Raw genomic sequence first — 26767 nt, 5'->3', positions numbered from 1 at the left:
ATTAGGAGGAACTAGGGAAGAGATGGGGAAATTCTATTCGTAGCTCTTCTTCTCTCTCCCAAGTAGCTTCATCTTCTCCATGATGACTCCATTGCACTTTGCACATTTTTTATCACTTTATTTCTTGTGACCCGAGTTAAAGTGTTAATGATCTTGATAGGATACTCCGTGTAAGTTAGATCACATTGCATACTGAGTTCCTCCATTGGTAACTATCCCTCCGGGACACGAAGACACTTCTTGAGTCGAGACACATGGAATACATCGTGTACATCGGACATATGATCTAGTAGTTCAAGCTGGTAGGCCATCTCCACAACTTGCCTAAAGATTCTGAAGGGTCCAATAATGCGAGGGGATAGCTTGCCTTTAACTTTGAATCTTCTGATTCCACAAATTGGTGACACCTTTAAGTACACGTGATCACCCTCTTCGAATTCCAGTGGTCTTCTCCGATTATCAGCGTAGCTCTTCTGCCGAGTCTGTGGTACCCTCAAGTTCTCCCGGATCATACAAACTTGTTCTTCGGCCTCTTGAATAATTTCAGGCCCAAAGAACTGTCTCTCACCAGTTTGATCCCAATACAGAGGAATTCTGCACTTTCTGCCATATAAAGCTTCAAATGGTGACATTTTCAGACTGGCCTGATAACTATTATTATAAGAGAACTCAGTATATGATAGACTCTTGTCCCAACTGCCTCATGCTTAAGGGCACAATCTATTAACATATCCTCAAGTACTTGGTTAGTTCTCTCAATCTGGCCATCAGTTTGGGAATGATAGGCAGAACTGAAGTTCAACTTCGTATCCATGTTCTCATGAAGACTATTCCAAAATCTTGAGGTACATTGAGATCCTTGATCTGAAACAATCTTCTTCGATACTCCATGTAGGCACACAATTCGAGCCATATATAACTCTACCAACTGAGAACCCTTGTAAGTGGTCTTGACCGGAATGAAGTGAACCACTTTGGTCAATCTATCCATGATCGCCCATATGGAATCATAACCGTTTGGGCTGCGAGGCAACCCGACAATGAAATCAATACCAATTTCTTCCCACTTCCATTCAGGCGCTTTTAATGGGTGTAGCAGTCCAGCTGGTCTTTAATGTTCAGCTTTGACTCTTTGACATACATCACATACAGCCACATGTGCAGCTACATCTCTGTAATACCCAAAATTGGTATAAGAGAAAGATAATAGGATAAGTAAATTAATATACTTCTGTTGGGGGCCTTCGTCTTCCGAAGGTCCTCAAAAACATGATTAACAATGTTTCCCAAGTGTTATATGTGTACAGGCACTACAAGAAACTGACAAAAGTTCATGGGGCAAACTAAGAACGTGGGTACCGACGTTCTTATTTGAATTAAGTACATGAGTTTGACGAAGAACGTGGGTACCCACGTTTTTAATTTAAGTTCGTGCGACCTGGCTAAAACCACCCACGTTTTTAATTTAAGTTCGTGGGCCAGAAGGAAACCGTCAAACTTAACTAAAAAAACCCAAACCCCTAACCCGTGCGGGACTCGTCTATCTCACCTTCTCTCACACGCTGAAATCCCCTCCACGCCGCCGCCGAACACATAATCGCAAGACGCGCCGCCGGAACGCCGGACCCGCGCCGCCCCTCCGCCACCGCGCACACTCCTCCACCGCACGTACCGCGCTCACTCCTCCACCGCGCCGCCGCCAGCCACCGCGCTCGCCGCGCCTCCGCCACCGCTCCTCCAGGATTCAGATTGCGGCCGCGGTGACTCCCCGAGCAGAAGAACCCGATCGAACGCGGCCGTGGCGACTCCCCGAGCAGAAGAACCTGATCGAACGCGGACGCGGCGGCGACTCCCCGATCTCAGATCCCTGCTGCGAGCGAAGGTAAGATCTTTCCAAGATCTCCGTGCTCGATAGCTCACATCGATTCCCGCCAACGGGTTCCCTCAAATTTTTCGGTCTCTCTTCTCCCCACAGGACCAGCAGTGTTCGATTCGAGCAGAGATGGCGGCGGCATGGGCGGGGCTGGCTGTGTTGCTCGTCGCGGCGCAGTTGGCATCAGCGGCGCAGGTCACGGCGCCAGCGTTCCTGTGGGCGCCCAAAAACTACGGGTGAGTAACTCGTTGCACTTACTATTTCCGTCAGATCCCGTGTTTGTTAGATACAATGGGCGATATTGATGATCGAGGTTCCGGGTGTTCTGCTTCACTTAATAAGTTGAATCCATTGCGAATTGGTGTGCAGAGCTTTGCCACACAGATGTGATTTCTTAGCCTTTGTTCAACGAATAGTTTCTTACTATATTGACTATTAGAATGGACAGATCTAACAAGTGTGGCCACTTTAACAGAGTGACATACCTGAAAATGGGTCGAGCAATTAGTCTGTGGAAACACATGCAAACAATGGTAAAGGAGAAAGCCCCGGTGATGGTGCCGCTAGAATCACTGAGGTAAATTCGAGCACCGCTGTCAAAAAGAAGAAGAAACGCGGTGACCGCCAGCAGCAGGATGGCCCACAACTTAAGAAGTTGCTACACAGGGTCACCAGCCAGCAGTTGGAAATACTTGAAGGGTATGGTTCCTAGTGAACACATTCTTGACTTGAGGCTAATAACGCGTCATTAAATTTATTGTTTTTTTATTTGTATACAGTTGTCTCTTTCTAGTTCTTTTAGAATCAGAAGGATGTTGGCACTATCTCTGATTGCTGCTTTTGTTTATTTATTGACACGCAAATGGAACTGGCACATAGTGACTTTGTTTTGACGGCAAATCTACTAGATAGTTATTAAAAAAACGAATTAAAAAAGCATATGCGTTTACGTATATATATGTGGTTTAAGATGTTAGAAGTTGATGACTACATCCATTTTGTAAGTGCAAAAAAATATTCTTTTTTTATAATAAAAATGTGCAAGTCTACCTACTAGCTAGTTGTATTTCTCGAGTTGTTGCTTGTTCCTGAGAATTAAACTAATACTTTCCTTTCTATCAGTTGCCTTTTCCTGTGGAATATTATCATTTGTCTTATCTTTGCTGTTGTTGAACATGCAGTTTCTTGAGCATATGCGCACACCCTGACGACATCCAAAGGAGGCAGCTGAATGAGTCGACGGGTCTTTCGGTACATCAAGTGAAGTTTTGGTTCGAGAATAAAAGGACCCATGTAAAGGTATAGTTTTATATCATTGCGATTTTTCCTTGGCAATAATGTTGGTCGCTAGCTATGGAAATGTTTAGTTTATTCGTTCCACTAGCCTTACCATTGGACTTCCATTTTCTGGATTGCCTTTTTAATTTTTTTGCTAATAATCGAACTGGGGGGTCTACCATCGAAATTAGGACTAATCCTTGACACCTCTGACACATCTTTGTATTCATACTTGAGCTACTATATTCGACCATTTGGGATCTCTAACCACTCTAAGTATTTCATATATGGCACGAATAGCATCTGAGTGGAAGAGAAGAGAACTACAGGTTGAAAGCGGAGAATGAAATGCTGAAGGAGGAAAACAATAGGCTTATTAGGCAGGAACAGAGCAATGCTCCTGCCCCTGCTCCCTGTCCCAGATGCATTAATGATGCGGGGCACCTCCTGCTCGAGAAAGAAGTTGAACGGCTGAAGGCGCTTAACCAGATGCTGCAGCAAGAGTTGCAGGTTTACATATAATTCCAAGCAAAATGTTCTCGCTCTTCCTAACTAGCATGTGGCGTTGGCACTGTCAGTGTGCCACTTTGCATCATGTACATATAGATTACTATACTTCTTCTAATAAGAGCAGAAATATTACGCCTCAAGTCGCAAAGCATTATAGAATCTCCACTGATACTGCATCTTGTCTTTGGCTGCAGCTACAAGGCACGGATGGTGAAACACATAGGCACTCATCTCTCTCAGATCTCGTTTACTGGAGCATCAAAGTGTCAACTGCTTATAACCCGCTTTGCTTCTACCAGCTCTCCTTCACACGCTCAGAGTTTTCCATGGCATTCCCCTACGTTTCCACATCAGTCAACGAGAAACTAGAGGACTCGTTGCTATCCAGCTTTGCCGAGAACTACAACAATGGTTTCGGAAGAAACCGCATCACCTACACAGACACGTGTACCGGTCAAGATCTGAAGAAATACCACAACATGGATGCCATCAATGTAAGCTACTCATGTATTCTCCGGTTCTGCTTCCATTTTATATTTGCTCCCTGCACTGACTGACCATATATGTTCCGCACCGCAGGACCTGGTAGTGTCAGGGGTAGCGTCAAGGAGAGTCAACCACCCAAGTGGACAAACCGATATAATCGTCTTCTGTAGCGGCGGGTTCGAGAATCCAGGCACTGCGAAATCAAAAGGTTAGGTTAAATACTACCGCTAATTGTTGTTCCACTTCCGATTGTTGTGCCGAAAGCTAAATCTCTACGACGATGACGACACCGTTTGGTTTTCTTGAGATCCCTTCGGGCCTGCCGCTGAGTAGGCATCTCGCGGAGAAGAAGACTAACGGCACAAAAACTGTCCAGGGCGAAAAATGCGATGGCGAGTGCCTCGTCAAATCGAGTCTCCTCGAAGGAACTTTCTTTGTGAGTTGCTGCTGTGCTTGTGCTCCGTTCCATTCATTTCATTACCTTGTCAGTTCTTATTCTGAAAAAAACGTGGGCTGGCTTAGCTTGCATGTAGAGACGAGTTAGCGTTTCCAACCTACCTTGCATCCTTGTGCTGCTGTATTCTCACACGCACCCTGGGTTCTACTTCGTGCAGGGGATAGTGCTTCTCATCATCTTGATATCAGGACTCATCATCTTGTGAGATACTGTTCTATATGCATGGTACTTGAGTTATTCTACGCTACTACTGACATACTAAATTGGAGCCTTGGAGTCTGGAGAAAAAAAAGGGGGTGGCTGTATTCTCAAGGAACATGAGACCACTCAGCTCTGGAGTGAATGAAGGACGTCGTCTATGGAAGTCAGACATCACCTAGAGCTAGGGTGTCCATTCTTGACATGTTTCTCTTAGTTATAGGTGGATACTGTCTAGCTAGGAACAAAGTCTTGAGGGATTGATGGACGCATGCATCTTCGATTCCTATGTGTTGTATTACTACTCGTACAATCTCCAATTCTTATGAACTTATGTATTTGGACTGTGAATTTGTGATATGAACATATATCAATGTGTTTGAAATCTGTATTGTATGTGATATTCTGTGTTGCATGTGATATTATGTGTGTCTAATTTTTCATTTCTGTATTTTTTATTTTTTTCTGGAAAAGGGTTAAGAACGTGGGTACCTCGAACTTATTGTGCAGTCCTCGCAGACTCACGCAGGACACATAAGTTCGATGACCACGTGGCCCCGTCGAACTTAACCGTAAGAACGTGGGTGCCGTCGAACTTATGGGAAAAAATTCGACGGCCCCCGTCGAACTTAAAAACGCACGTTCTTAATGTTAAGTTCGACGGTACCCACATTCTTAATGTTAAGTTCGACGGTACCCACTTTCTTAATGTTAAGTTCGACGGGGCCGTCGAACTTACTTCTCTAAGTTCGTCCAAAAATCGTCGTCGGCTATATTCGTCGGTAAACCCACGTTCTTATGGTAAGTTCGACGGCTTATTACATTAAGTTCGACGGTTTGTCACCCACGTTCTTTAACCAGTTTCCTATAGTGAGGAACTGTCGGACCCAGAATGAAGATGTACACAATATGAAAAGTATGGTCGGGACGAAGGTTGAACCGGTTTCGAAGCTACGCGCAAGGAAACTTCGGCTCAGCAGCAAAAAAGGAACCGACTTAAAGAGGAAAAGGCTATCTAGTCCCCGATAGATTGTCCTTAAGTCAATAGTAAACATAAAGGGCATGAATGTAATTTTACACAGGCTGCGCCCTGTGCCTATAAATAGATGAACAGTACCCCCGTACTGTTCACGCTGACTTGTATTCACTCACGCGTCACACTTGGACTTTTGCCTTCTATCAAGCCGAAGGTACACATGTAATTCAATATTGTTCTTGTTCATTCATGAGGATATAATAAAGATATATTAATAATGTCATATGGTTATTCATGTTATTTCTCATGTTTCATATGCTTCTTCTTTCATTAATATATGCTGCGATGATGAAGGTACGTCCTTCATGACCTTCGTCTGAAGATCATTATATCCTAAGGGAGATAATGTTTCGAAGGACGAAGGACTTTAACCATTAACATTTTGTGTTACCTTGTTCTTAACTCATAGCATTTGAGAAAGTCCCCAACATTGGCGCCCACCTCCGGTGAACTCAATCGACCACCTTTGGCAAGCCGTGACCTTCGTCATGCCGCCGAAGAAAACTTCTTCAGGGCTAGGGGCTGCACTGCAGCCACTGGACGTCAACCAGGACACGCTGCGCGAAGCTTGAACTCAAAAGAGGAAGGCTACAAGCCCAACACCCCAGGAGGAGGAGTTGCACCAGGAGATAAGGGATCTCAAAGCTATCCATCAGCAGGTCGAAAGGAAGAGAGAGAAAATGCTTCGTCTTTCCGATCTACAGAAGAAGATCGATGAAGCTGCTGAAGAAATACGTCATCTTACTCAAGATGACCAGGACCGAAGACCTCCACAAAGAGAGCTTCGTCAAGACAATTCCTACAATGATGATGATTGGTATGACATTTCCATCATGGAAATTTTGCTTTTGATGATGCTTATCCTCTATCAGCAGAACTGCAGTCTACACCATGACCCCCATCATACAAGCCACCTCAGCTCCCCATGTATGATGGGCACTCAGATCCGAAGTAGTTCCTGATGAGCTACGAAGCAACTATATCTTCATACGGGGGCAATACCACAGTCATGGCGAAGTCCTTCATCATGGCAGTCCGAAGTGTGGCCCAGACATGGTACTCTTCTCTCTGGCCAGGGACAATCACATCATGGCAGAAGCTTAAGGACATGCTGGTCACCAGCTTTCAAGGGTTTCAGACGAAGCCAGTCACTGCTCAGGCTTTGTTCCAGTGCATTCAAGACCATGAGGAATACCTTCAGGCATATGTCCGAAGGTTCTTGCGTCTGAGAGCACAAGTGCCCATGGTGCCCAATGAAATCGTCATTAAGGCCATGATTATAGGTTTTCGGCCAGGGCCTACGACTGAATACTTCGCCAGGAAGCCCCCCAGACTCTGGAGAAGCTGCTTCAGAAAATGGATGAGTACATCCAGGCTGACAATGACTTCCGCCAAAGAAGGGAGGAAGCTTATAGATTTTCTGAGATGACTAGGGGCTTCGGAGGAAGAATTCACCCGAGGCATGTCAGATCAATCCACAACTCCAGTCAGAACGATGACAAAGGAGGCCAGTTTCAGAGGCCACAACACGGCTCACAATCTTCAGGACAGCAGCAAAGCTCCTTCAGGACACCAGCTCCAAGGGGCTGAGGCGGTTGGGGCTTCAGAGGAAGATATGGGGATCAGCCTAGGAAAATCTATTGCTTATTCTGTGGTGAAGACAAGGGCCACACGACAAGAATGTGTCAGATTACCATTCAAAAGCAAAAACAGATCGCCGAAGCAGAAGCCCGGCAGAATCAGCCGAAGCATGTCTTACATACTGCTTCGTGCCACTCTCCCTACATACCAGAGTATGTGGGCAATCAACCTGCAGCTTCTGTTGCTTCGGCAAGCCATTCACAAGCTTCCTGGCCTCAGCTTCCACCGCCACCACCATTGCAACCTGCTTATACCCGAAGCCAGCAGCTAGAAGGGCGCTAGCACTCCCAACAACAACGTGACTTTAGGGAGGAGTCCGAAGCTCATACAGTCAACAACACTGTACCAGAATCAAAGCACATATACTGAGCAATATCCTGCTTCTGCAATACTTTTATTTTCTATGCCATTTTGATTTTTGTATAAGGAACAAGCAATGAAAACTTAGTTCTAATTTCTTGTAATGATTCTGCCTCTACCAAAATGAAATATATCTTCTTTACAGATTTACGAAACTACAAAAAGTCGTTCCTAAGGGAGCGTAGTGTAAGTTTTCTGCTCAAAAGTCGTTCCTAAGGGAATGCAGAGCCAAAATTGACGAAACTACAAAAAGTCGTTCCTAAGGCAGCGCAGTGTAAGTTTTCTGCTCAAAAGTCGTTCCAAAGGGAATGCAGAGCCAAATACCGCCGAAATATAAGACGAAGAAGTTCAAAAGTCGTTCCTAAGGGGATGCAGAACTTATACCGCCGAAATAGAAGGCAAAGAAGTTCAAAAGACGTTCCTAAGGGGATGCAGAACTTATATCACCGAAATAGAAGGTGAAGAAGCTCAAAAGTCGTTCCTAAGGGGATGTAGAGCTTGTGTATTCCAGTGTGGGCGTGTGGGTGTGTGTCTTCTGCATCCTCATCATTTTGCATCATATCATCACATCATTTTGCATAACATGACATCATACATCATATTGCATTAACGACACAAGAATTGAATACGAAGCCAATCTTCGGCAACTGCTTCATCAAAATGAGAATGTGCTAAGGCACGAAGTAAGCCTCGGGAAATACAGTTTTATCAGGCTTGTCATAAGAAGGGATCTCTTTCTTTACGAAGCATGAAAAGAAGGGAAGGTGTTTTTTCGCCGAAGGCTCAAAAACGGTATGTGTGTAAATTTCATGCATCACAAAGAAATAAATTACAATAATTTACATATTCGATTCAAAGTTACATACATCAAATGTCACATAGTTTTGTTATAATAGAAACTTAATGTTCATTCCATTGTCCCATACATCAAGCATTTCAAAATATTATTACAATGAAATATATTCTTCTCTAAGGACTTTTTCCGCAACTTCGTTCAAAAGTTTATTGACGACTTCGTCAATAATGGAGTCCGCCATGCTTATAATGCCCAGTGCTTTCTTCATTTCTGGATCAGCTAGGGGGTCGTACGGTTCTGGCGGCGGGGATAGTTCAGCTGGAGTAGGTAAAATCGATTAGTTCGAAGCCACAAAGCAAGTACCGTAGCTAAAAAACCAAAAATAATACCTATACGCCTTTCGCGTTCTGCAGCCTCTTCATCTCATTTTGCTTCTACTCGGACGTCGTGGGTGTCTTTTTCACTCTTTTTTATAATCTCATGGGCCAGCTCTCGGCCACCATTCACCCAGACATCATTATAAAATTTCCCGCCCATTAAAGTTGCTTCAGCTGAAGGATCCTTCATATCGTCTATTGAGAAGGCAGCTTCGGCCTGGGCTATAGCTTTATCATGATCACATTCGGCCTTCTCCAGAATAGCCGAGATTCCCAGCGCACCGGAAAAAGCGCAAACATCCTCGCGATCACTCAAAATTTCCTTGAAGGCTTCAACTTCTCCACTTATCCATTCAACAACGCCTTTGGGGTCGCCTCGTATGAAGTTTTCTTCAGCAGAGTAAGTACCCACTTTGGCGAAGCTAGTTTTAAATTTTTTCACGCAATCCAAGGATTTCTCAAAGCACCTTTCCTTGGACTCGCGAAGTTCTTCAACATTTTTCTCTAGTTTATTTTTCCAATATTCACTAATTTCTTGATTAGCCTGTGCGAGCGCGCAGTTCTCTTTAGCTTCGGCCAGTTGTCTCCGAAGGTCTTCAATTTCGGTTTTCTAGGCTTCGGCCTGAGCTTTGTAATTAGCCTCGTCTTCCTTTACTTTGTTCACTAATGAAATCAAAATTTTGTCTTTCTCTAGACCTTCGTTTCTTAGTTCAATCACCTCAGACCGAAGGTTGTTAAGAGCCATTGTACAGCCTTCGTCTTCGGCGCTCTTCTGAGCCCTCAAGGCATTACTAAGAATTAATCCCTGCAAAGAAGAAAGAGTTGAGCATGGCAATAAAATACTTCATTTTCTAGCTTCAAAATTAACCTCTATACCTTTATACTGTTGTACGCGAGGCTATCAGCAAGATCATCCTTCGACAAGACCGAAAGGCCTTCTTCAAGCTTAGGAAATCCCATAGACTTAGCTATCTCCCGGCACATGGAAATTTCTTTGCTATCCGGGAGATAGTACATGAAATCATCTTCATTGGTACCATTGAAAACTAACGCCCGCTTCGGATATTTCAGTCTTTGGGCATAGTGTTTGGCCTCCAAGATTTCTTCTTCAGATAATTTTTCCCCGAAGCATGTCGAACAATGTAATCAATATCTTCAGCTAGTGCTTCAGGGACAAGAGATTTTGCTTTTTCTACCATATCTTGCTCTGTTGTTTTGCCGGTATCTGAAATTTGCTGACCCACATTATCTTCAGGCTCGGCGGCCTTTGTCTCAGTAGGCGCTGAAGGCCCAGCTTTGGCTTCGACTTGGATTTTGGCAGCTTTGGCAGTTTTCTTGGTAGGAGTAGGAGTTAAGGCCTTCGTGGTCTCTATAAAAGCGTCTAGTACGCTGGCCATCCTCCTCCACTTGGGAGTTGCAGCAGGAGCTTTTTGCATCTTCGGCAAATCTGCCTCTGCCGATGGGCTCAGGATTTCTGGCACTTTTATCACTTTTTCCACCTATGGCTCTTTGGCCTTATCATCTTTAGCTTCGGCTGGCCCGACTGTAGGCACCTTCGGCACTACAGTCGGCTCTTCAGCGCTCTGCATAATCGGAGCAGTTTGTCTTGCTTCAGCAGCTGAAGAGGTCCCTTCGCCAAATTCAGGTACTACGGCCGGTTCAATATAACGCGGCCGGTGGGTCAGAACCTTCACCTTTTTGCTCTTCGACTCAGCTGGGGTGGCCGAAGCGACAGTCTTTATGTTTTTTCCGTGCCCTCGTAGCGGGTAGTGGTAATCAGGGTATACAAAGCCAATCACATCAAATACCCTGTTCAATCTTTTCTTGCCCCGACCCTTGAAAGCTGTGGACAAAGCATTATCTTGGGCCTTGGAGTATGCCCCAGTAGCTCATCACTGGTGGCTTCAATACACTACATCCATTGATTGTCCGGCTCATCAAACTTCTCCCTAAATCTGAAGGTATACTTCAATCGGACCAGACCACCCTCACTTGAATCGGCGGTGGTCTCCTTCGGCATATCCCAACTCTCCACAAGTGGCCATACCCTGAAGGCTATATGCTCTTGAATCAAATCCCTCGTGCCAATGAAGGCACACACAGTGCTAAAGGCCTTCTGACATGCTTCAACATTGCCATCAATTTACACCTTCGGCCTTCGGAGGCCGAAGCGAGACCAGATGGGGCGCTGAATGATTTCTTTGATGTCTTCCCTTGCCTTTAAATCATTTTTAACGTAAAACAACTCCTCCAACTAGGCCTTAGGCCATCTTTTCCGGAATGTTGGCACCAGGTGGCTTGCATTAGAACGGGCAATAAACCCGTAACAACCGAAGTTGTTGTGGTATTGTTCTTTGCCAATAGCCTTCGTCTCATATAAAAGCTCATGCATGCTGCAGAAGCACTTTGTGCTCGGCTCTAGCCCCTGGCTCCTTACATCCCCAGACAAATATCCCCATCCTGACTATAGCTTCAGGGGTAATCTGATGAAGAAAGATTTGGAATATCTTTAATACTTCGACCACAAATTTACTCAGTGGGAACCGAAGGCCTGCCTTCAAGAAGCTTTGGTAAATAACAACTTCGTTTTCCTCCGGAGTAGGGGCAGTCCTATCTCCTCCAACTCTGACAATAGAAATGTCGCGAAAATACCTCCCCCTCATGGCATCAATATGACTCTGTTTGATAGTCGACTTTCCGAAGATAGTATGGCTTGGGCGCCACGGCCGATCCTCAGAGTCTTCATCCCCACTTTCCATGTCATAACTATTGATGTCATCAGAATCTTCGGATAAACCCTCCATGATCTCCTTAGTAATTTTCTCTGTATTTGTTTTTGCCATGGACTCATAAAATCCAGCAATGAAAGGATCTGCAACTTTTTTCTCTTCATACAGCTTCGTCTCCTCGGTTGTTTTCTTCTCTTCAGTCATCTTCTTCTCTCCACTCATCTTCTTCTTTTCAAATTTGGAGCAAACATGTCTTTAAACCGAAGCTCTAAAAACTCGAAAATCAGGCAAGAGCTAATGAGCAAGAGCTAAAAGTTTGAGAAAATAACGCAAATGGCAGAAATGGCGTATCAAATGCTGCCGCCATGGTTCATATTTATACGCCCAGTGCTTTGCAACTTGGTGGACCCCGTATGTCATTGACTGTTGCTATTCTAGCAAAGGGAAGGTGTTTTTTCGCACCTTCGGCTTAAGGCCTTCGTTCACGTCGCAGTCTGAATTCATTGTTACAACAAATTAATACTGCGAGGGGCTACTATTAGGGGCCATTGTCTTCCGAAGGTCCTCAAAAACATGATTAACAATGTTTCCCAAGTGTGATATGTGTACAAGAACCTTCGGACCCGGAATGAAGATGTACACAATATGAAAAGTATGGTCGGGACGAAGGTTGAACCAGTTCCAAAGCTACGCGCAAGGAAACTTCGGCTCAGCAGCAAAAAAAGGAATCGACTTAAAGAGGAAAAGGCTATCTAGTCCTCGATAGATTGTCCTTAAGTCAATAGTAAACATAAAGGGCATGAATGTAATTTTACATAGGCTACGCCCTGTGCCTATAAATAGATGAACAGTACCCCCGTACTGTTCACGCTGACTTGTATTCACTCGCGCGTCACACTTGGACTTTTGCCTTCTGTCAAGCCGAAGGTACACATGTAATTCAATATTGTTCATGTTCATTCATGATGATATAATAAAGATAAATTAACAATGTCATATGGTTATTCATGTTATTTCTCATGTTTCATATGCTTCTTCTTTCATTAATATATGCTGCGATGATGAAGGTACGTCCTTCATGACCTTCGTCTGAAGATCATTATATCCTAAGGGAGATAATGCTTCGAAGGACGAAGGATTTGAACCATTAACATTTTGTGTTGCCTTGTTCTTAACTTATAGCATTTGAGAACAAGTCCCCAACAACTTCTATGCTGGAATTTTGGAGGACTTCTTGATCTTCTTTCCTTTGTGCATATTCAACTAAAGGAATTAAAGTAGTCAAATGGCAAATAAACAAATACGTGAATGTGCATTCCATGCTGGAGTTCTTGTATGATTGCAAGTGTACTAAAATTTTAGAGACAAGTTAAGTTTGAAAGTAGAATTTGTAACACCCAAAATCCTATTTTGGGATTTTCTTCCAAAGAAAATGAGTTAAAGTTATATTAAGAATAAATTCATTTCTTTGCAAAATATATTTCCCTAAAGAACATAAATTGTAATATTAAACTTGTGGGTAACTCGAAGCTTAGAATTAAAATTTGAAAACTAGAGAAAACATCATCCAATATTGAATTCGTGGACTATTCTTAAAATAATCCCTTGTGTTTAGGAACCCTATTTTAGTAAAGACCAAATTAAAGACTCTTATACAAATTGATTTCTTTTAGGATGAAATAATATTTATAAACATCCACTAAGACATTAAAATGATTATTTTCTAGAATAGTATACATTTTGCACATACAAGTGTTCAAATTAAAAGAAATGGACTACTAGATAAAGTAAGATAATAAATAAAATGGATAAAACCTAACTTACATTTCATACTATGGTTTTAAGTGCACATTTAAAACTGAGTCAAAGTTTGAACTGGTTTTGAATCTAGTTTAAAATCTATGAATTGAAATAGAAACCCATAAAAGAAAAACAAAAGAAAAAGAGAAACCTCCAACTGGGCCAAATCCCCTTGCTTCGGCCCATTCCCCCTTGGATCCTTGCGTCCAGGCGCTGACTGGGCGGGCCCTTGCGCCAGACTCCTCTCACGCGCGCATATGTAAACCTGGCATTGGATCGTGGGCCCAGTCCTGCTTGCGCGCGCACCGCCCACTCCCACTAGCCACTGCCACATGGGCCCCACACACTAACCGGAAGCCGCACTTGCGCGTTTGGACACTCTCACCTCGCCGTGTCATATTTATAAACATCCACTAAGACATTAAAATGATTATTTTCTAGAATAGTATACATTTTGCGCATACAAGTGTTCAAATTTAAAAGAAATGGACTACTAGATAAAGTAAGATAATAAATAAAATAGATAAAACTAAACTTACATTTCATATTGTGGTTGCAACTAGCCCCACGTGTCATATTTATCCCCAACCTCGCCGTGAACCTCGCTGATGGTTGCAACTAACCCCACACGCGAGCTCGGCCAAATTAGTGGGCGTCAGTTGTGATTTGGTGGGCCCATGCAGGAGGGATTGTCCGCAGTCCTGATCCGCCTGTGTGTATAAAAGCTGGGACCATCCTTGCGAACCTAGGCGCCGGTGCGGCCGGTCCTGCTCGCTGAGAAATCCCACAGAGATCTATCCAAGCGCTCGCTGCCCCTATGTCCTCTATGCATGGTCCTGGGCATTCGGATGATCGTGTCGCACGTAGGAGGCGCATAGCAGGGTGAAGACTGCAACCACGGTATCGACAATTTCTCACCGATGGTCGGACGATGCCGTCGATCCGCTGCTCGTTGCGGAGTGTATCCCTGACACCCAAAACCACTGTATGAATGCTTCCCCGTGCTTCGCAATCCTCTATTTGGCGCGTAGCGAACCTCGTATAACCAATTTGGGGCCGGAATCACTGGTTGGCCGCACCTCGGCCATGGTGCCACCGTGTGTGCGCCGGTGTAACACCCCTGGTGTTACTGCCACTAAAACTTGAGCATAACATCATAAGCATTGGCATATCATGTGTTTGTCACACCTAGAGTGCATTCACTAGGCAAAAATTTCAAACAAGTTGTATTGACATGACATTTTATGGGTAAAACCCTAGAGTAGGATACTTAACCCTAAATTGGGCTCAGAAGGGTAAAGCGAAGCCTAATATGAGAAAACTTCAAAACTCATTAAAGATGGTCATAAAATGTCACCATGGATGAACTTAAGTAGCATCCACACCCTAGAATCACCAAAAACCCTAAATAGAACCCTGGAAAGTCCTAGACTTGAACCCTAGGGGGCTAAGTGCAAAACTAGTGCACTTTTGGACTAAAGTGCAAAAACCATGAAATTAGGGAATATTAACTCATGTGGTTCACAAGTATGTGGATTTGCAACCTAAACCCTGAGAATTGGATCTATTTGCAAAAAGCCCTATTTGAACTCTATTGGTTAAGTCTGAAATTCAGTGGGATTGGCTCAACTTTGGGGCCCTATATCTTCCAAGTTATAAAGTTTTTGCCCTAGGTCACCACATCAAGTTTGTAGATCTATGATAGGAGAACAAGTTTACTTAAGTGACTAAGCACTGGTACTAAACAAAAATTGGAGAAAAATGTGCCTAAAGTTTAACTGTCAGACTGTCTTAAGTCTGAATTCAGACTGACACTGAGTTTGAGACATCTTTGAGCTTGGATTTGATTATAATCCAGTCAGTAGTTGGCTATGGTTGCTGTAGTAAGATTTTAGCTGGATCATTAGGCTACAACTTTGCTATAGAACGATGGCCTTGTTGCCATGTAAAATTAGGAGAAAATCCAGCCCAAACTTGATCTGTCAGGCTGACTTAATAGAGATTCTAATTGTACAGTGACTGGATTGGATCGCCAGCTCAGTCCCTCGTCACCGACGAGCCACGCGCGGATTCGTGTTTTCGCCGCCGTGATTCACGCTCAGATCAGTTGGATAGCGCCGGGGGTCAGTAAATATCACGCCGTGGAAACACTCCGGCCATTATTTTACTCCGTCCACCGTACCCAGCAGACCACATCGGATTCGGATGAGTTCGCCAGAGACAACCGCTTCACGGCCTTGCGCCATGTGCCTTGGCACATCCACCGCATCGCCGTGACTCGCATTAGCCATCCGTTCATCATCAGAGTTTGGTATGATTTGGACCATGTTTGATGCTTAGAACCCAAAACCCTAGTCCCCCTGCCCTATGAACTTCACTATTGACTCCGAAAACCCTAAGTTCTTAGAGATCCGTAAAGGAAAGTTATATTCAAGACATTAGATAATAACCTTTTATTATCTTTGCATCTTCATGAGCATTACATGAGGATTCATTATTATATTTGGCTATATTTAGAAAACGAGGAGGAAGTAGAAGTTGAAGAGACAAGGACTTCACCACCACCACCTGAAGAACATCAGGCAGGCAACTGTTTTTATTTTGATATCTGCGGAACAGAGCCTGATTCACCAGTAAAACAAGGCAAGCCCCGGTGCATTTGCCACCTCCTTATTCCTTTTAAAGTCTTTCTCACTTACTTGATGCATTAGGTGATAGGAGTTGTGTGCTAAACCAATTCCTGCATTTCCTTCATTGGATTTGATTACTTCTCCTTAAATCCCTGTTTTACAAAAGGTTTTTCTTATGCTTAGCTTTGCTCTAGAAAAACAAAATGTTTTGTTTTCACAAAAGATGATGTTGCAAAGTGGGTGGGATGTTTTCAAAAACAAAACTTGATGGTGAATCCATCATGGCCATGACGGGTTCAACATCAGATAAGATGTACCTCTGACAGGTACCAAACTTTGGGTTTGAAATGATTAAGCTGAGACCGGGCGGGTGACTTGCACGAGAAGAGAGTCTCGGTGTAGTTTCTCCGTCTGAGTCGATTAAGGACCGTGTCGATGTAGGCTTGATGATCGAGGACCCTTTAATTGGTCACATGCCTCGTCATGGGTAAGCTTTGCCTCAGGCAGATTAATACCAGAATAAGATAACACACAATGGGAGTGGAGAGATGGTGAGAGTAGCGTGTACCCTCCGTGGCAACAGGCTGGACGGTGGTGTATCTGTGCTCTCGGTTGGCGTGAACCTGATCTGGTCTTAAGAACCTCGATGGCGAGTTGACATATGCAAGGGTTAAGTGCTACATATGTCGTGTGATTGGAGATCCTCAGCTGAGTATAATTGATTCAGATCACCGTAACTTCGTGGATATGAAGACTTGATCACTGCCCTACACGTAGCAATCCAGTGAAGATGAATGGTTGTTAAGAAATTGGCTTGTATATATAGGTCAAGTGAATGAACTAGGGTAGAAAGAACTCTAGTTGCAGGTAATTTTACTTAACCTGACAAATAAAACTGGATTTTTAAGGATCCACTATTAGTAAGCATTATGCAAATAGAGTCATTGATCATTGATAAGCCTTACCTTGACTCCCTTAAAACCAGCATATCCTTGAGAGTCTTTTACTTTGTCGGGTAAGTCTTGCGAAAGTACACTTCGTACTCAGTGCTTTGTCCCATGTTGTTTTAGGTGAAGAAGCAACAAACTTTTGTTGCTTCTGTTCCAAGGTGGTACCGAAAGAAGAGAATCAAGACTAAAGCTGCGGGAGGAAGGGCCCTCCGTTAAAAACTTTTACTGTTTATTTGGGAGGGGTTTTTGCCTCCCATGTTATGTAATAATAATACTTAGCACTCATATATTTTGTTCTGGTCTGTAACTATATAACTCCGTCTTACTTTTCAATAAAAGTAAGTTATTGTAACTGCTTCCGCACTTTCGTATCTCCGATGTATTGTAATGTCTGCGTGACGGGTGAAACGCTATTGGGAAAGGTAAGGAGTTCAGATACCGAACTTGTCAAGTGATCAGGTGCACCTGCAGGGTTGTCTGAGGTCCGTTGGACAAGGACAACTGTAGGTGGGCCTAATGACTTGGGAGGTTCCGTCACAACTGGTATCAGAGCGAAGCCCATCTCTACAGATATTATGAGACATTTTCAAAAAGAATTTTTAAAGACTTATCTAGAAAATTTCTTTCCTTCTTATCCAATCATCTTCTGAGGTGCTTATTTTAAAGACCAGATAGTAGAGTGCAATGTATAGAAGGTGTGAATCAACTAAGGTTGATTATGTAATTATACATGCATCATGCTAAAAACTATGCTAATAAGATTTTTCCCCTCATGGAGATATGCCGCCACGCACAAGAAAGACCGCACGCAAGTCTACCAGGCCGATTGGCGTACCCCGCCATCAACTAGCCCCAAGGCATGAAGACAGTAGCAGTGGTAGCAACGATCCAATCGGGGATCTGGAAGCCCAAGTAGAACAACTTCGATCAGAGCTCCGTCACAGGAACGATATATGGGTCGCGGATGGTGAAAGAATAAACGAATTGAGAACAGGCATCCGCCACCTGCAAGACCAACTTGCTGAACGGGATCTAGCGCTCGGTTGGGCGGTTAACTCTCATTCACTTGCTTGGGCCAAGGAAGCTAGAGCTCGAGCCCGCGTGGAGGAGCTTAGCTCAGCCGTGGACAACTTGCAGGTTTACTGTAATACACTACATGAAGAAGTTCATGTATTGTATTCACAACCGCACCATAACGTACCTGTGGATCCTGTCGGGATGGAAGCCGGACCTTCTAGAGTAGCGGGAGAAGCACTTGGTGGTGAACTTGACCTTTTCAGGCCTCCTCCCTCTATGAAGTTGGTCAACGAATGGTCTCCTACACCTGACAGCGAGGCTACCAAAAGTGACAAGAAGCTAGAATAGTGTAGTATAGAAGTAGTGATAATGTGTAATAGGTAATGTAATCCTGTTGTAAATTCGAGTCTGTAACATTACCCTTTTAAGTAATGTAAAATGGATGGTTTGCTTTGGCATATTATATTTCTCCAAATGTTCTTTGCCTCAGATGCCGTCCAAGACTCGTGCACAGGATGGGGCAGGAACCTCCCGTGGGAGGGAAGCAACCCCTAATCCACCCCCAGTACCTCCAACATTAGCTGAGGCCATCGCTGCCTTAGTTAATGCCACAGCTGGCAACACCCGCATTCTGCGGGAAATGGCGGGACAACAAATGCAGCAGCAAGGCGGGCGAGCGTATCCGCAAGGACCCCGCGAAACTTCATATCTGGATTTCTCAGAGACACGTCCCCCATTATTTGTCAAGGCGAAAGATCCTCTGGAAGCAGATGAGTGGATCCGGGTTATCGAACAGAAGTTCGGGCTTCTCCGATGTACGGAGACTCAAAAGGCCTTATTTGCGGCACAACAGTTGCGAGGCCCTGCCAGCACATGGTGGGGAAATTATGTTGCCGTTCAGCCGTCCAGCCATCAAATTACATGGGCTGAGTTCAAACTAGCTTTCCGGGAGCACTATATACCTGAAGGGGTGCTCCATATGAAGCAGGAGGAGTTTATGAAGCTCAAACAGGGTGGGGATACTGTCACTCGGTATCTCAACAAATTCAACCACTTGTCCCAATATGCTATCGATGAAGTCAACACGGATTTAAAGAAGAGAAATTGCTTCATGAGAGGCCTTAATGATCGAATGCAACGAAAGATGGCCACCTGCATTGATCTTTCTTACGGAAGGGCTGTCAGCACGGCGCTGGCAGTTGAAGCCAAATATGCAGGCTCAGGAAAATCAAAGGGAAATGGAGGCGACAGGCCCAATCATGGGTCTGAGAAAAGACAAAGGTTGGTGATCCGACCTTTTAACCAGAATCGTTCTTCGCCACGTCCACCCTCTTACCCTTTCAAACAACTGGTTTTTATCCGTCCTGCCACTGCCCCCACCTCGACAAATTAGCCGGGTGCCTCTGGTACTCGTTTCCCCGCTCTCCCAAGTTCTTCAACAAGCTGCTTTAATTATGGAAAGTTCGGATATTTTATCAAGGACTGTCCATACCCGAAGCAGAACAGATCAAATAATCAGCAGAGTTCTGGGAGTTCTGCTCAAGGCAAGGGAAATGCGGCAAACAATACCGCGGGCAAAAATATGAGGAAAACAGGGCGGGTTTATTAAACTCAAGTGGCCACAACACCGGAAGGCGAACTGGTTATGATGGGTACGTTTCTCGTGGCCAATCACCCTGCCGTTATCCTTTTTGATTCTGGCGCTTCACATACATTCATAAGCAAGAAGTTTGTGGAGCAACATTGCATTTCACACAATGAATCAAGGGAAGGGTTTATAATTCATTCGCCTAGGGGACAAATATTTACTAAAGAAGTGGCTTACCATGTGCCCGTAACATTTCCTGAATGGGACTTTCCTACAAACATGACTGTTCTAAAAGGCCAAGATATAGATGTAATTTTGGGCATGAATTGGTTAGCCCAGCATAAAGCAATCCTCAACACTGATCTGAGAACCATCAGGTTGAGTTATGGCCAAGAAGAGGTTCTTTTATCCATCCCCGTAGCTATTCCAGCTAAACTGTGTGGCAGAGTATATGAAGCCATCATACCGGAGATCCAAGATATTCCGGTAGTATGTGAGTTTCCAGACGTCTTCCCGAAAGATTTGCCTGGATTGCCTCCAGAAAGAGATGTAGAATTTGTGATTGAGTTGAAGCCCGGTACGACTCCTATTTCTAGAAGGTCGTACCGAATGCCTCCGAATGAATTGGCAGAACTCAAGACCCAATTACAAGATCTACTTGAAAAAGGATTCATCCGACCAAGTTCATCACCTTGGGGTTGTCCAGCCATTTTTGTCAAGAAGAAGGACCAAACACTACGGATGTGCGTGGATTATAGACCCCTTAATGAGGTCTCTATCAAGAATAACTACCCTCTTCCTCGGATTGACATTTTATTTGATCAACTTACCGAAGCTTGGGTATTCTCCAAGATTGACCTCAGGTCAGGTTATCATCAGATCCGTATCCGACCTGAAGATATACCAAAGACCGCACTCACCATGCGGTATGGATTATTTGAATATCTGTTTTGTCTTTGGGACTGACAAATGCTCCTGCCCACTTCACATATCTGATGAACTCGGTATTTATGCCCGAGTTGGACAAATTTGTGGTGGTATTCATTGACGATATCTTAATATACTCCAAGAATGAAGAGGAGCATGCTTGGCATTTGCGGATCGTATTAACGCGCTTAAGGGAACACCAATTATATGCTAAGTTCAGTAAGTGCGCATTCTGGCTGGAGGAGATCCAATTTCTGGGACATGTATTATCTGCCAAGGGGATTGCGGTGGATCCCAGCAAAGTTAAGGATATTTTGGAGTGGAAACCCCCAACCACTGTACATCAAGTCCGAAGTTTCCTTTGACTGGCTGGTTATTACCGCCGATTCATACCAGATTTTTCCAAGCTTGTGAAACCAATCACAAGTTTATTGAAGAATGATACCAAATTCAATTGGTCTTCAAAATGTAATGAAGCCTTTGAGCAGCTAAAAATATTATTGACCACTGCTCCGGTATTGGCTCAACCGGACATTGAAAAGCCCTTTGATGTGTATTGTGACGCATCAGGCAGTGGTCTCGGCTGTGTTCTAATGCAAGAGGGCCGAGTTATAGCTTATGCTTCAAGGCAGTTGTACCGGCATAAAGAACATTATCCAACTCATGACCTGGAGTTAGCTGCGGTGGTTCATGCCCTAAAAATATGGCGTCATTATCTACTGGGGAATGTCTGTCACATTTATACATATCATAAAAGTTTGAAGTACATATTTACCGAGTCAGAGATTAATATGAGGCAAAGGAGATGGCTCGAGCTGATAAAGGATTATGAATTAGAGATTCACTATCACCCAGGCAAAGCTAATGTAGTGGCAGATGCGTTAAGTCGTAAGGCTTTTTGTCATTGTCTTACCATGAAGACTTCTGACATTATGTTATGCCAAGAAATGGAAAAGCTAAACCTGGGAATGATTCAGCATGGAACTTCAAATCACTTGGAGCTTGAGTCAGTCATCCTACAAAGAATGATTGACGCACAAAGAAATGATGAGGGAATGAAACACATTCATGAGAAAATAGAGGCCGGTAAATCCAACTGCTTCAGAAGAGATGATCAAGGTGTTGTATGGTTTAACAACCGCATAGTTGTGCCTAAGAATGATGAGATCCACCAGCAAATTCTAGATGAAGCACATCTTAGTCGCTATTCTATTCATCCCAGAAGCACTAAGATGTATCATGATTTAAAACAACATTATTGGTGGACAAAAATGAAGATTGAAATTGCACACTATGTGGCAAGATGTGACACTTGTAGACGTGTCAAAGCCATACATATGAAGACTGCTGGTCCATTGCTGTCCTTACCTATACCAACATGAAAATGGGAGGATATAAGCATGGACTTTATTGTGGGATTTCCCAGGACCACAAAGGGGTATGATTCTATTTGGGTTATCATGATCGACTTATGAAGATCGCCCATTTTCTCCCAGTCAAAGTAAAGTATCAAGTAATCGCATATGCGGAACTGTATATTGCTCGCATCCTCAGTTTGCACGGTGTTCCAAAGACCATAGCGTCGGATCGTGAACCGCAATTCGTGTCCAAATTTTGGGAAGAACTTCACAAGGCTTTGGATACTAAGTTGCTCCATAGTTCGGCCTATCATCCTCAAACCAGTGGGCAGACTAAGAGAGTGAATCAAATACTTAAGGACATGTTACGAGCTTGTGCTTTGGAATTCCCACAGAAATGTGATGATTGTTTACCATTAGCGGAGTTCTCATACAATAATAGCTATCAAGAGAGCATCAAAATGGCACCCTTTGAAGCCTTATATGGACGACGGTGTCGTACTCCATTAAACTAGTCTGAACCAGGTGAAAGAAACTTCTTCAGGCCTGATATGGTAAAGGAGACATAAGAGAAAGTTCAACGAATAATTCATAATTTGAAGGAAGCCCAAGCCCGACAGAAGAGTTACACAGACAAACGCCAGATACCCTTGTACTTTCTAGTTGGAGATTATGTCTACCTGAAAGTTTCACCAATAAAGGGTGTATCACGTTTCAGGGTAAAAGGGAAGCTTGCACCCCGGTATATTGGCCCTTTTCCTGTTCTTGAACAATGTGGACCAGTGGCATACTGACTCCAGTTACCCAAAACATTGTGTGCCGTACATAATGTGTTCCATGTGTCTCAATTGAAGAAGTGTCTTCGGGTTCCCGATCGAACCATTGAAGTAACAGATGTTGCCTTAGAACCAGACTTGACATATTCAGAACACCCTATTCGAGTCTTGGATCAAAAGGACAGAATTACCCGAAGGAAAACTCTCAAGTTTTACAAGATACAGTTGAACCAACATACAGAGGATGAAGCTACTTGGGAAACTCAAGACTTTTTAGATAAGAGTTTCCCACGCTTTTTAGCTTCGTGTAAGTTGTAAAATGTGTACATTTGTTGTAATAGAGGAATGAACCCCAAACCACCCCTGCCTTGTACCAAAAATAAGGAAATAAAGATATGTCGTGTTTCCTTTTCCATTACTTGCCCTAGGACTTTTAATCTCGGGACGAGATTCTTTTATGGGGGAAGGATGTAACACCCCTGGTGTTACTGCCACTAAAACTTGAGCATAACATCATAAGCATTGACATATCATGTGTTTGTCACACCTCGAGTGCATTCACTAGGCAAAAATTTCAAACAAGTTGTATTGACATGACATTTTATGGGTAAAACCCTAGAGTAGGATACTTAACCCTAAATTGGGCTCAGAAGGGTAAAGCAAAGCCTAATATGAGAAAACTTCAAAACTCATTAAAGATGGTCATAAAATGTCACCATGGATGAACTTAAGTAGCATCCACACCCTAGAATCACCAAAAACCCTAAATAGAACCCTGGAAAGTCCTAGACTTAAACCCTAGGGGGCTAAGTGCAAAACTAGTGCACTTTTGGACTAAAGTGCAAAAACCATGAAATTAGGGCATCTTAACTCATGTGGTTCACAAGTATGTGGATTTGCAACCTAAACCCTGAGAATTGGATCTATTTGCAAAAAGCCCTATTTGAACTCTATTGGTTAAGTCTGAAATTCAGTGGGATTGGCTCATCTTTGGGGCTTATATCTTCCAAGTTATAAAGTTTTTGCCCTAGGTCACCACATCAAGTTTGTAGAGCTATGATAGGAGAACAAGTTTACTTAAGTTCTAAGCACTAGTACTGAACAGAAATTGGAGAAAAATGTGCCTAAAGTTTAACTGTCAGACTGTCTTAAGTCTGAATTCAGACTGACAGTGAGTTTGAGACATCTTTGAGCTTGGATTTGATTATAATCCAGTCAGTAGTTGGCAATGGTTGCTGTAGTAAGATTTTAGCTGGATCATTAGGCTACAACTTTGCTATAGAACGATGGCCTTGTTGCCATGTAAAATCAGGAGAAAATCCAGCCCAAACTTGATCTGTCAGGCTGACTGAATAGAGGTTCTAATTGTACAGTGACTGGATTCGATCGCCAGCTCAGTCCCTCGCCGCCGATGAGCCGCGTGCGGATTCATGTTTTCGCCGCCGTGATTCACGCTCAGATCAGTTGGATAGCACCGGGGTCAGTAAATATCACGCCGTGGAAACACTCCGGCCATTATTTTATTCCGGCCACCATACCCAGCAGACCACGGTGGATTCGGATGAGTTCGCCGGAGACAGCCACTTCACGGCCTTGCGCCACGTGCCTTGGCACATCCACCGCATCGCCGTGACTCGCATTAGCCGTCCGTTCATCGCCGGGGAGCTTGCCACGGTGAAAGCCACTAAGCTTGCGCGCGAGTAACCTTTTTCCCCTCTGGCCGCCAGTACCTCTTCGTGAAATTGGACGCTACCGCCCCCGGAGCCTATAAATTGAGTGCGCCATCGGCTTCGCTATGTGTTCAGGCATCTAGTACACCCACCCGTACCTCAGATCCTTCACTAGAGAGCTCCAATTTGGGATTTCCCCCAAATCAACCAAGAACACCGTGCCTTGTGACCTCGCATTGGCCAGCGTGTCTCAGGTCCGCTCATACCCTCTGCCCTCCTGTTTTAGCATTCTTGTGTGCTCCTGATACTCCCTGACCAACCCGATTGAGCTAAGCTATCTTAGATCGCCGGGAATGCGGTTGACTGTCCGTTTTACCCGCTGTCGCCGTAGATAGACCGTGTTAAAGCCCCTTTGATGAAATTAGTTGGGGGAAAAACACTCATTAAGGCTAGAATTAGGTTTAGACCGAAGCTGAGCACCATTCATTGAGTAATTCGACCAGTATGCGCTCGTCGGAGCTCGGCTCCCCGCCGTTCACTGTCGTGGACCTCGGCCTGCGAAGAAATAGAACTCGGGGGAGGTTTTTGTAAACTGTCAGCGACTCCAGGAATAGTATTGCGACCCTGCTTCAGGTTATCCAAAACGATGGGGGTCTATTCGCAAAGTCTGCACGCGGGCGCGTGCGGGCGCACTTCTGCCTGTGATGGGCTGAGTTGGGCCGGTTTCGGTCCAATACTGTTCATAGTTTTCCTTTTTCTTTTTCTTCCAGAGCTAAAGAAATTCTAGAAAATTGTAGAAAAATGATAAAAATACCAAACCAATTTTGCTAGGTTTCTAATTTCCTATAGTATTTAATAAAATTAGATTCATGATTTTTAGCTCCAATAGGGAATTTTGGGGTATTTTAAACAGTTAAATTATATACTTCTAGAATTTTATAAAGTAATTTATAATCCCAAAATTCATTAAATTTTTAGGATAAACTCTAAATAATATTTAGAAGCCTTGGGTAGAGTTTGGTATGATTTGGACCATGTTTGATGCTTAGAACTCAAAACCCTAGTCCCCCTACCCTATGAACTTCACTATTGACTCCGAAAACCCTAAGTTCTCGGAGATCCGTGAAGGGAAGTTGTATTCAAGACATTAGATAACAAACTTTTATTATCTTTTCATCTTAATGAGCATTCATTATTATATTTGGCTATATTTAGAAAACGAGGAGGAAGTAGAAGTTGAAGAGACAAGGACTTCACCACCACCATCTGAAGAACATAAGGCAGGCAACTGTTTTTATTTTGATATCTGCGGAACAGAGTCTGATTCACTAGTAACACAAGGCAAGCCCCGGTGCATTTGCCACCTCCTTGTTCCTTTTAAAATCTTGCTCACTTGCTTGATGCATTAGGTGATAGGAGTTGTGTGCTAAACCAATTCCTGCATTTCCTTCCTTGAATTTGATTACTTCTCCTTAAATCCCTGTTTTACAAAAGGTTTTTCTTATGCTTAGCTTTGCTCTAGAAAAACAAAATGTTTTGTTTTCACAAAAGATGATGTTGCAAAGTGGGTGGGATGTTTTCAAAAACAAAACTTGATGGTGAATCCATCATGGCCATGATGGGTTCAACATCGGATAAGATGTACCTCTAATAGGTACCAAACTTTGGGTTTGAAATGATTAAGCTGAGACCGGGCGGGTGACTTGCACGAGAAGAGAGTTTCGGTGTAGTGTCTCCGTCTGAGTCGATTAAGGACCGTGTCGATGTAGGCTTGATGATCGAGGACCCTTTAACTGGTCACATGCCTCGTCATGGGTAAGCTTTGCCTCGGGCAGACTAATACCAGAATAAGATAACACACAATGGGAGTGGAGAGATGGCGAGAGTAGCGTGTAACCTCCATGGCAAGAGGCTGGACGGTGGTGTATCTGTGCTCTCGGTTGGCGTGAACCTGATCTGGTCTTAAGAACCCCGGTGTCGAGTTGACATATGCAAGGGTTAAGTGCTACATATGTCGTGTGATTGGAGATCCTTAGCTGAGTATAATCGATTCGGATCGCCGTAACTTCGTGGATATGAAGACTTGGTCACTGCCTTACACGTAGCAATCCAGTGAAGATGAAGGGTTGTTAAGAAATTGGCTAGTATAGGTCAAGTGAATGAACTAAGGTAGAAAGAACTCTAGTTGTAGGTAATTTTACTTAACCTGACAAATAAAACTAGATTTTGAAGGATCCACTATTAGTAAGCATTTCTGCAAACAGAGTCATTGATCATTGATAAGCCTTACCTTGACTCCCTTAAAACCAG

General features: G+C 43.7%; 1 protein-coding gene across 1 annotated transcript; it reads left to right on the top strand.

Moving 5' to 3' along the window:
* The first annotated feature begins 1531 nt into the window (after nucleotides 1–1531).
* On the top strand, nucleotides 1532–4533 carry LOC103652033 (uncharacterized). The gene is made up of 7 exons (XM_035966237.1): nucleotides 1532–1882; nucleotides 1976–2109; nucleotides 2349–2572; nucleotides 3055–3172; nucleotides 3452–3661; nucleotides 3856–4155; nucleotides 4241–4533. The coding sequence occupies exons 5-7, from the start codon at nucleotides 3500–3502 to the stop codon at nucleotides 4358–4360; spliced, it is 582 nt and encodes a 193-aa protein (XP_035822130.1). The 5' UTR covers nucleotides 1532–1882; nucleotides 1976–2109; nucleotides 2349–2572; nucleotides 3055–3172; nucleotides 3452–3499; the 3' UTR covers nucleotides 4361–4533.
* Nucleotides 4534–26767: the final 22234 nt, after the last annotated feature.

The sequence above is a fragment of the Zea mays genome, chromosome 3 (genome assembly GCF_902167145.1).
Source record: "Zea mays cultivar B73 chromosome 3, Zm-B73-REFERENCE-NAM-5.0, whole genome shotgun sequence".
Classification (NCBI taxonomy): Eukaryota; Viridiplantae; Streptophyta; class Magnoliopsida; order Poales; family Poaceae; genus Zea; species Zea mays.
Note: the sequence above shows the minus strand (reverse complement) of the source record. Positions and strands in the feature narration are given on the sequence as shown.